Source organism: Seriola aureovittata, chromosome 15, assembly GCF_021018895.1.
Source record: "Seriola aureovittata isolate HTS-2021-v1 ecotype China chromosome 15, ASM2101889v1, whole genome shotgun sequence".
In the NCBI taxonomy this organism is placed as follows: domain Eukaryota; kingdom Metazoa; phylum Chordata; class Actinopteri; order Carangiformes; family Carangidae; genus Seriola; species Seriola aureovittata.
The window spans coordinates 15,798,041-15,809,349 of record NC_079378.1 but is presented as its reverse complement, the minus strand read 5'-3'; the positions used below and the strand labels follow the sequence as shown (position 1 = coordinate 15,809,349).

General features: G+C 43.0%; 1 protein-coding gene across 2 annotated transcripts in view; it reads right to left on the bottom strand.

Moving 5' to 3' along the window:
* Window positions 1–1,906: 1,906 nt before the first annotated feature.
* The window catches only part of ephb4a (eph receptor B4a), a 37,355-nt gene continuing 27,952 nt past the window's right edge, over window positions 1,907–11,309 (bottom strand). The window contains exons 6-18 of one of the 2 annotated variants that reach the window (XM_056397321.1): window positions 10,291–10,626; window positions 10,082–10,206; window positions 9,361–9,526; window positions 8,945–9,044; window positions 7,516–7,580; window positions 7,247–7,360; window positions 6,589–6,836; window positions 6,284–6,499; window positions 5,688–5,837; window positions 5,155–5,348; window positions 4,534–4,692; window positions 4,111–4,242; window positions 1,907–3,394 (exon numbers count right to left, since the gene is read on the bottom strand). In XM_056397321.1, coding sequence (XP_056253296.1) covers window positions 4,134–4,242; window positions 4,534–4,692; window positions 5,155–5,348; window positions 5,688–5,837; window positions 6,284–6,499; window positions 6,589–6,836; window positions 7,247–7,360; window positions 7,516–7,580; window positions 8,945–9,044; window positions 9,361–9,526; window positions 10,082–10,206; window positions 10,291–10,626 — 1,982 coding nt within the window. In that variant the 3' untranslated portion in view covers window positions 1,907–3,394; window positions 4,111–4,133. Of the gene's footprint in view, window positions 4,243–4,533; window positions 4,693–5,154; window positions 5,349–5,687; window positions 5,838–6,283; window positions 6,500–6,588; window positions 6,837–7,246; window positions 7,361–7,515; window positions 7,581–8,944; window positions 9,045–9,360; window positions 9,527–10,081; window positions 10,207–10,290; window positions 10,627–11,309 lie in introns of both variants that reach the window. The other variant, XM_056397320.1, reaches the window with a different exon arrangement.

The window sequence follows — 11,309 nt, the reverse complement described above, 5'->3', positions numbered from 1 at the left end:
GCGAGAGAGAGAGAGCTTGAGAAAGTCTAAACCCTGCTCACTTCCTCACCTCTGTACTCCTGGCCTGAAAGTCTCTGAGAGGAACACAAATTGTCAGCTCTCATGAATTTCAAGAGAAACATGTCAGAGGAGTCGGCCGTCTGACAGGCACTTCAGCTGGAGCACACTGACACCTTTAGTGTGTAGAAAACAGCCCTAAATAACCGTGATTCTGAAGTCAACAAGAAGTGGGCCTTTAAGAGGAAGGCTGGATCCACTGAGTCTGACTCATAGTAGGAGCTCAAATTCAGGACATGTTGGCCTCAGCTGTTTCAAATTTGGTCTTTTTTTTTTTTTTTTGATCTGTCTCTTGTGAGTCCCCAAACTTCATGGAAGTGTAATATCATCCCTGGAGTATGTTGTTTAAAATACACATTTGATGCAGGATCACACTTTGACTGCTCTGCTCTGTTTACTGCTCCAGACAGGGTGAAACCATGTCAGATGGTATCCCTTCCTGCCCCCACCCCCACCCTTTGCTGTCTAACACACATGTACCTGTCCCACTGGTTAACCCCCCATCCACCCACACACACCCACACACACACACCCGCTCTCCACACTTGAATGCACACAGGAATGAGAGGGGAATGACACAGTCCACCACATGCTAAAACCTGGCGGCCCTGGTCTGCTCTCTGCCCGACAGCAGCCCTAATGAATGGCCATTCACATACATAGACAAAAGCTCAGGCTGGATTTGTACTATACGGTGGGGTCAGGGGTCACACATAGCAGAAACCAGAGGTGAATGCCTGTCTCTCTCTTTTTAAAACCCTGAACCACCCCGACACAGAGATTCAAACAACCCAAAAAACACGGTGGGATTAAAGAAAAAAACATGCTTACAAGAACAGTTGTTACTCATTGTTATTTTATCTCCACTTGTGCAGGTCTGAGTGTTGTGGGCCACACGAGAGCAATAGCACAAGGGGAATGAGTCAGTAACACAGAGATAATCAAAGTACATTAATCAATGAATCTAAACACTTCTCAAAGCTCTGGCAGCTTAGCCTGGCTATGGTAGCTTTGGAGATAGGAGGAAAGAGAAAAAAGTGTGTGTATCTGTGTGTGTGTGAGAGAGAGAGAGAGAGACGGAGAGAGTTTAAGCTTATGCTGCGCTATAAGCTGCTCTCAGCCCGAGGCACAGGAGAAGAAAAGAACATCTCCTCATGATTAAAAGGGCTGAGGACCAGGAAGGGAAACATAGGAGAGGACAAGCTTCGAACCCTCGGGGGTAAAGGCTCTCTGGAGTAACAGAAGGCAAAAGGAAAGGCTGTGAGATGCCCAAGCTCGGAAACATAGGGGGAGTGAGACTCATTTCTCACCCTTGCAGTCTCCTGTTTCTCTCTCATTATGAAAAATGGGGCGAGGGTTAGATGAGAGGCCTGTTTGTAACAAAAGCCACCAAGACGATAGAAAAAAAGAAAAGAAATACCACCATCTCCTCAGATGTTTTATTTCCACATTTCTGCTATGATCTTTGAGGGCTTATCTCACCACAGATAAAAAACAAGACCAAGAAGCATTTATTTTTGTTGTAATCTATGAGCGCTGATGTAAAACTCAATTAGAGAATAAAGGTTTGAGCAAATCCAGAAATAATAGTGTGTCTTGACAATGGTGGAGCTGCTTTGTTGTGAGCCTGTGAATTCAGGACAGAAGTCACCAGGGTCAGACCGGAGACAGGTAAATTATGTGGGTTGCACTTTCAGGTCAGATAGGGACTTCCTGTGACGTCTATACGGTGACATCCACATGTATTTGTAGAGTTTTCAGTTCTGGTCCATTTGAAATAAGAATGACTTTGATGAGGCTGAAAATCTACAGACACCATCCGACATGTTAATAAGCTGAAAAATGAGTCTTTGATGGTAAACACTGCTGTGCATCTTTATTATGAATACTGAATACAGATTAGCCTACACACAGGACAGTAATCAAAACATACTTTTATCTATTCATCATTTCAAAGTTGATTTTATTGAGATCTTCAATATGAAGACCACTTTTCCCAAAACCCTTAAAAGGAATATCTCAGACTCTTGCATGACAATACCAGTGTTTCTGACTGAGGCCTAACATAAGTGTATGTTCGAAAAGAGAACGGATGACTTTGATATCGCAGACATTTTGACCACATTTGGTCTTTTTCAAGTGGTAGCACAATATCACCACCACAAAGCCTTTGGTGTGCACTAAGGGGATTTGAATTTATCTTATTCATCACATTTGAATGGACGTTAAATGTGTGTAAACTACACTTTAAACCTCTTTAAACCTTAGAAAATTGTAACATATGACAGAAATGCAATATAAACGTCCAAAGGAGCTATTAGCAAAAATCAGAACAAAAAACAAAAAAACATCTTCAACTGAACAATAAATCAAAAAATACTACAAATCACAAATGACACAAGAGGAAATCATTTACAAATATCATACTATGTATTTTATATCCAACATACTGTAGTTGTTTTAGTAGCTGTTTTAGCTCCATTTTCCTGATTCACTGCAGGTCTGTGAGCTACCTGGGAAAATTATACTTGGCCCATATGTCAAAAAGGCTGGTATCATCTGTGAAGAAGTCTTTGAGAAATACTTTGACATTTTGAACTCAGGTCCATTATTCCTCTTCGACAAGCACATGTAATAATGTGTGTGTGTGTGTGTGTGTGTGTGTGTGTGTGTGTGTGTGTATGTGTGGGGGGGCTCTGTTAATTAAACAGGAGCTCAACAATGTTGTTAGCATTCCACCCTGAAACCTATGGATACTGCCGGCTACAAGCGAGCCTGTTGTTAACACATAGTAAGAAACCGTTTTTGTGCAGCTAGCTGGCAAAAGCAGAAAGATTTTGCCGCCTGCACAACATGTGATGAAGGAAAAAATACACTAAACTTCAAAATGTCAGAGTAACCCTTTAAGGTACATTAAAATGAGACAAAGTTCAATCACCCATGAGAGATTGCTGTTTTATAAAATTGGCATTTACGTCAACAAAGATGACTGAATGGCACTGGAAGATGGAGAATACTGAATTAAAAATGGTTCAAATCAGTTATATCAAGAAAAACAAGTTTGACGCCAGATTGCTTCCTTGATAATTTTCTACGAAGAAAACCAATTCGACAGTGTTGTCTGGTCTCTGAGTCCTCTTGGTCCTTGTTCAGTCTGATTCTAATAAAATTGAGCTGCCAGCAGAAACACAGGCAGTGGAAATAATCAACCACACTCCAACAGAAACACATGGAGTTACTGAAGATTACAATTCACTCTGAAATGCCAAAAGTGCTGATATGTCTCTGTGTCTCTCCTCCGCTCACACGTAGCTGAGCTGCTGAGGGGAGAGCCAGACTGAGGAAGATGAGAGAAGCATGATTAGGACGAGTACAGCACTCTCCAAAGTCTGCATTACACATCACACCTGAGTAAAGAGGAGGTAATGTTGAAATCAAATGGGACATTAAAACGTTCAGTCTTGATGCGAAAGGTGCCTATTTAGTGATGTAATCCACATGGATTTAATGCAAGACACCCAGGGTGAAAGCAGTTCTCATTCATAATTACACAACAATATGAAAACTGAGTCCATGAATTGGCACTGGCATTTTTTTTTTTTTAGTCTCCTTTGGTGAAGTGACGTTTTACTGGGTCAACAACTCGTCAACTGCCAGTTTTCAAAATGACATGACACTACAGAAACAATGTAAACTTGGATCTGTCTCTCCTCTTGATTTAGCACATGTATTGGTTCCTAACCTCTGGTAGATATAAAAACACTGAGCACAAACTGTAAAACGAGGCAGAGTCAGTCTGCACATCATCAGCTTCATTCCCTGGTCACTGCAGGTGACTAGGACTTGCCATTCTCCGGACGACTTCCTCTGATCCTCACAAGAAAGTCATCTTTAGCTGCTGATTTTTGATCTTTTTTTCTTTTTTCTTTTTTTTTTCCCCTGGTCATGAATAAAGTTCTGCCAATCTCTCTAGGAGTCTGTGTTCAAAGTGGGTCACAGGAGAGGATCCAGAGTGCTCTCAGTACATGGCTGCAACTGTGTGCTGGTGTTCACCTCTAGGTCAGCAGACAGGTGAGCTAGAAGGTCACAGTTGTAGTGCTCTTGTTCCGAAAGGTCATTGTCTGGACGCTGGAAAGGATTTTCCTCTGATGCCCGGCCAAAGTCACTCCCATGTGCAGGAGATCCCTGAATACAGATGGAAAAAAAAATCAATAATTAGACAGGAGGAAAGAAAGATATGATTTGATTGATATAAAAGTAATATTTCAGTCATCAAATTCTTGCTCTCTGTGCTTCCATAGTCTTTCATACTTAAATTGAAACGGAACTTCAGGAAATCCAGTTTGCAACCGTCACTACTAAAAGCGAGGCTGGCTCTCTTTGACCTTGTGGCCAGGAGGTGTGAATTGAAAAGTGAAAATGTTCCTCCAGAGATAAGTATCAGTTTAGATAGGAAAGCTGGCAATGGGAACTGACTGTGTGGTGATCTGGGCCAGCTGGTCCACTGAGTTGAAGCCAGCCTGCAGGAAGCTGTCTTCGTAGCGCTCCATCTTGATGGCCCTCAGCCATTCCCCCACTGAAGCACACGACGAGAGGGCTAAAGGTGCACGCTGGTCCAGCAGGGGGTAGGACGGCCTGGGGGACAGAGTTGAGAAACAAAGGAAGGACTTACACACACTGTCACAGCAAAAAAAAAAGAAGAAAACAGTGAGGAGCTTATATGGACTACATATCCTGCAGCAACATTCCAGCTGACACTCAGAGGTATAATCTGACGCTGAGTGACTGACAGGGACAAACAATGGGATTTGTCAGGGGTGGAGTGTCCGCTGCCGTATGCAACAAGCCGACAAGCAGAATGTGGAGGAAGGGAAATGGGCACAGCAAGTGGCTGACAGGTCACAGCAGGACATTAAGGTGGTACATAAGATTGGACAGTAGGAGGGTAATGTCTGTCCTGTGACTGTCAGAGCTCTAAAGGGACACCAAGGCAGAGACATTATAAAAGGACAGAGCTCAGCTCATTCTCGAGCTGTATATTCACTGTCATTGTGACCTTATTGTCTGTCAATCACCCAAACACATCTGCACTCTCACCCTGCTCCCTCTTGGGCGACTATTTTCAGTGACGCAGGGTTGCGGATCAGCTTGTCCAGAGCGCTGACAAGGTCCGTGAAGCGAGGACGCGCCGAGCGGTCCTTCTGCCAGCAGTCCAACATCAGCTGGTGCAGGTGGGTGGGGCAGTCAGGGGGAGGGGGCAGCCTGTAGTCCTGCTCTATGGCATTGATTACCTGATAGGAAAAAAAAAAAAAAAAGATCAAACCAATTCATTAACTGAGTGGTATTTAAATCAATACTGAGTTGCTTCAAGGGCTAAAAGATTAACAAATGTACAAACAAGAAGAAAAAATAATCACAGAAGAGGAAAGAGGCAATCTCATGATTCAGCTACTATTCAAACACTAAGACTTAAGACACATTGATTATATGAAACCTTTTTTCAGAATGCAAATGTAAAAGTTATTAAACAAACTTTTAATTAGGAAAAGCTCGGCTTCGTGCTGTGCCTAAGAAAACCTCAACAATCACCGTCAAGAATTGCCTAACATGGCTTTTTTGCTCAAACTTACATCCTGGTTGCTCATGTCCCAGTAGGGTCTCTCTCCAAAAGACATGACCTCCCACATGACGATGCCATAGCTCCACACATCTGAGGCTGAGGTAAACTTTCTGAAGGCTATTGCCTCCGGTGCTGTCCAGCGGATTGGGATTTTACCTCCCTGCACAGAAATGAAAACAGTCAACACTGCAAGACTTCGCATAAACACAGTCAGACAGAGCTCTGACAAGGAACCTGAAGGGGGTAAAATAACAGTAAGTTAACACTGCAAAATAATGAACTATCACATAATATTTCAACAAATGTAAAGTGTGTGAAAGGTGTGATTTTTAAACTGAATTTGACAATATGAGCGTCAGCCCTGTGGATTCTAGTTCAAACATAATTGAAAAAGGAAAAAAAAATAAAGCATGCCGCTACTTAAGAAACTATACCATGTCATAATCAATGGCATGTTGGTCTACTTGTCAAATCCCTGTCCTGATCTCCCACTCATGTGCTAGAGCTTTGAAGATAATTTTCATTCATATCCTGCAGGCAGATTCACAGCAGATGAATTTAATGAAGAGTTTTTTAGGCAATAACTGAGGAGGATTGTCATCTCACCAGAGAGCTGGTGTAGGTCGGGTCAGACGAGTTCTCCTGCAGGAAGCGAGACAAGCCGAAGTCAGACACCTTGCACACCAGGTTACTGTTGATCAGGATGTTGCGGGCAGCCAGGTCCCGGTGGACGTAGCTCATCTCTGCCAGGTACTTCATGCCGGAGGCGATGCCGCGCAGCATACCCACCAGCTGGATGGGCGTGAACTGGCTGTCGTTCAGCTACGGAGGAAAGAAACACTTGAGTTGGAGAGGGAGGGAAGTGATGGCGTAGTTTTTTTAGTGTGTGCTCTTCTCTATCTCACACTGACCCGCAGAAACGAATCCAGAGCTCCGTTCTCCATGAACTCCGTGAGGATCATGACCGGACAGCTGGCCGTGATGATCCCCTCCAGGTGGATGATGTTGGGGTGCTGGAACTGCCCCATGATGGACGCCTCAGACAGGAAGTCCCGTCTCTGCTTATCAGTGTAGCCTCCCTTCAGCGTCTTTATTGCCACGTAGTTTTCTTTTTTCCCTGGGATCCTCAGCCGTCCTCGACACACCTCCCCAAACTCTCCTGCAGCACAGACACATAAACATCTATTAGAGCTGTTTGCTGTAGCAGTCGTTCACCACATTAAGAGGATGACTATTATCGTCAGCAAACCTACAGCTTGCTTGCAGCTAGTGGTGCCCTTTAGTTTTGAATGAGGGGCTACTAATATTGCTGACATATTTATCAGTTAATTGCTTTATTTACACGCATATATTGAATTTTGTCCAATAAAAACACCAGACAATGGTTTTAAATGTCACAGAATCAATTTAACTTAGTAAATTAGATTTATTTTTAATAATGTTATTTTGAAAGAAGACAATCAGCAGGGCTACAAAAATACATTCAGTCAGTGAGTCCACAGAAAGAGATGACCAGTGCAAAGTTCACTCATTTATGAATACTGGGAAAAGCATACGGCTGGGGCTTACCAGCGCCAATAACCTCCTCAATCTTGACAAAGGAAACATCGATTTCCTTGGCAAATTCTCGCACCGCCTCATTCGGATCCTCATAGGTGAAGGGGTCGATATAAACCTTGACCCCTGCGAGAGAAAGACAAACAGAGTCGTGGGAAAGGAAAAGAAGAAAAGTTTAGAGAACTATGTGCAGCAACGAGCCCGTCGCATTAAATATGATTTTCTTAATGAGTTGGAAATCACTGCCGAGGTTTAGTGTGTATGCGTCCTTGATCTGTTACCTTGGCCAACAAGGTACTGGCTGTTTTTGTCGCTCAGTTCTGGATCCTTTATTCGGCTGTGTCTGCTGCAGGCAGGAAGAGATCGGGATAAATAAAGTAAGATTAGGATGGCAGTGCAGTTATCTGAAAAATGGATGTTTGACTTAAATTTTTTTGGCAAGCATTGCTAATGCTTTTTCAATGTGAAGCCAATCAATGCTGAAACAATGTGACTGTTCAGATGCAAAAACAAAAAAAAGATGTCTTGTTGAATAAAATATAAACTCTAAATGAGAAAAAAAGAACCAAAAATCAAAAACATTGTGTGATTTTTATTTGATGATAAAAATTCTAGGATGCAAGCGAGCATAGCAAAATATGATAATTTATTGATCCCCTTTAGGAATACTCCAATGTGCAGAGGGGTCAGAGTTCAGTTCAGCTACAGACCAAATACTCTCTTGTTGACAGAGCTCCAGAGTCCTGAAGGACACTCTCTGTTCCAAAAACACCATCATTTTATTATTTTCTGACAAAACAAAAATACCCTTGTTGTTGTAAGGATTCAGTTTGCTTTAAACAACCCACAGCAATCTCAAAAACATAATGTGTGATGACTTGCAGTAATGACAAATACCTAAGCCAACGCCTATGGTTCTGCTCTTTGACACAAGTGGCTCCATTATAATTCTGCTGGCAAAAACTCATCCCTGTAAGACTGTAACGGCCCCGTAGCTACTGGATCCCTGCCTTCCTCCATTTCTCTCCCTCTCCCACCTCATAAGCCTAAAATAGCAATAATGCACCACCCTCGGTTAGTGGCAGATCTGGGCCTCAGCCACTGGTTTGTGTGTGTGTGTTAATTGTGTGTGTAACTCTATGTGTATGTGTATGTGTGTGTGTATGTCACAAGGTCACAGCTATTGTTCTCTTGTCCTGTGGAAACAGGGTTGGGACGCCTGCATCCTGTCTCTCCCTGCCCTCTACCTCTATCGTCATCTGTCTCTCTCTCTCTCACACACACACACACACACACACACACACACACACACACACACACACACACACACACACACACACACACACACTCTCTTTTTCTCCCCCTCTGATGGCATCCAACACTATTTACTCAAACAATGAAGCCTAAGGAAAATGTTCTAATGAGCAGGATAACTTTTAGCTGTGCAAGCAAAAGACATCATGAGCATTGCTTTGTGTCTGAACTGCCTCACAGAGAAAAAACATGGTATGGGTAACAGAGTGCAAATCCACTGTTGATAAGATATCATTTGTATAAACAAGAGAACAAAGTGGTGTAAAACTGTAAAATTGGGGTCGTGGTTGTTATTGGTTTTCGATTTCCCCGTTTTTTTTCTCCCATTTCCTGTTATTCTGTCAGCTTCTTTTTTTTTTTTTTCTTTTCGCTTCTTTCCCCTTCCCTTGTTCTCACCGTATGCAGTAAGCAGCCACCAAGACGAAAGTGACAAGCAGCAGCATCCCAACAGCGATAAGGATGCCAGGTATCAAGAACTGGGAGGCAGAGTCATGTCCTGAGACAAACAAAAGACACAGAGAAAAAAGAAAAGAAAACAAGACACACAGGCAGAGAGTTAGAGTAATGCAACGACAGAAACCGTGACAGGAAGTTTACATTGGTAGTAAAGAAAAAAATATTAAAAGAGGGAAAGAAAGAGCATGACAGGAATTTGTAATATTAAAAGAGGCTCGATAAAAGGACACAGGCAATAAATTCATAACAAGAAATTGAGCAGGGCCTGACTGTGCAGGGAAGAATTTTAAAAAATTAAAAGAAAAGAAAAAGAAAAAGAAAGTCTGTCTTCAAGAGTAAATGGAGCTTTTTCTTACCATCAGGCAGGGTGCGGAAGATGGTTGCAGGGCCGAAGCTGCCATAACCAGCCATGGTGCGTGCCCGGACCTGCACTTCATACTGAGTGGCCCTGCGGAGGTCTGTGAGCACGGCCTGGTTTCTGTTACTCTCTGTGTAGTGGCACTGATCCTCACTGCGTCGCTCCTAAATGAAAACGGAGTTAGCTGGACTGGAACTGAGTGTAAACCAGGAGTAAATGAGGAAATGACAGAAATCACTGTGAAAAAATAAACTCAAAGCAAGAAAAAAAAGCCACTAAAGGGTAATCTATAGGAATCCAAGTATCCTATACTTATAACTGCATATTGTTGATATGAAGTTTAGTCACACTGACCTGACCTCATGTTAATTAACATGTTGGAGGTTTACATATATTTTAAAATGGATTTCATTCACACGAAAGCATCTTGTGTCTTAGCTGTAACACTGACACAAAGTCTTACTCTCAGAAATCACATGACCATGTTTTGAGCTGAAGCAGTCTTGTTTGTCCAGAAGTTCTGCAGGTTACAGGACATTTTGGTCTCTGTTGACTTCACCTGCATATTTTGGGTCTGTGTGAGGAAATCCATTTTAATTACTGCAGCCCCCTGTTTACTACGTCTTCATTCTAATCCTGAGCCACAGTATGCGTGAAGAGAAAATAATGAAGTCTGAATAGTCACACAGAGATGAGAGGTGTTGTCGGGAAGCTCTCACCTTCTCACAGTAGCGTAGCTGATACTGCAGGATGGTGTAGTGTTGCTGCGCTGGGACTGACCAGTGCAGAGTCAGACTGCTCTCTGTGGAGTCGCTCTTGTGAATCACAGGCACCAGCGATGGCACTGCACAGGTGGCAGAACAATTATAAATACCGCATGAAACTCTGACTATTTATACCTTTCCACCTCTTCCTCTCCACCTCTTACCGTCATGGCTTGTGGTGATATTGACACTGTCACTCGCAGGGTCCTTGCCGCTGAGCTGAGACACCCCGTTGAGCGCCTGGATGGTGAAGGTGTACGTGGTGTGCGGCAGGAGGCCCCACACCTCCACCCTGCGACCCAGCAGGCCTTCATGCTCTGGCCGGTAGCTGACGCTGTCTCCGCAGGGGAGGCACGGCCCTTTGGTTGACCTGCACACAGAGCACCTGACAGCGTAGCCCAGGTCTGTTCTGCCGCCGTTGTCCAGAGGCTCGTTCCACTCCAGACTGAGCGTGGTGTCGTTGATCTTGGTGCTGATGCTACGTGGCGCCGACGGAGGTTCTACAAGTGATGGGGGAAAAAAAGCCAAAATTAAATTGCCATTCTCGAAGTTATAAATACTGGAAATGAACAAAACAATTGCCCTTCAAGCTCCAAGCAAATCATTCTCCTTAAAGGAATAGTTTCACATTTTAGGAAATACACTTATTCATATTTAACCTGCAGATATGAGAGAGTGGGATTCTCTATGTTTAATTCTAAAGAGAGAAAATGTCAAACTATTCCTTTTAATTTTGTAGCAGCAGCATTAATGTCAGACTCAGGTGTTGCAATTTTCTAAACTTATTAAAGAGACTCAGTGCAGTCATTACCGCAACATTACATATGATACATTTTCAGGTTTTAAATGCCTTCAGAAAGCAGCAGTAGTCATCCCTCAAATGTTGTCGTGTTATTCGGTCAAAAATGTCATCATATTTGATTTTCCAGTCACCGCATACCCCTGATGCAATCGCAGTGTATAAAATTCCTCTATCAAATCTAATTATAACCTCTTCTGTGTAATTTTACTGCTGCTTTACCTTCCCATGACCCACACAGACCATTTATTCACCTTTTTCCATACAAGCTGAGGACATTTTACTCAGTCTGTACTCGCAGTCACGAAGCAGAACAACGCTTCTGCAGAGGCTTTGCGTCACAACAGAAGCATATGTGTTGCAGCATTTAACAGTTTGTCTGAA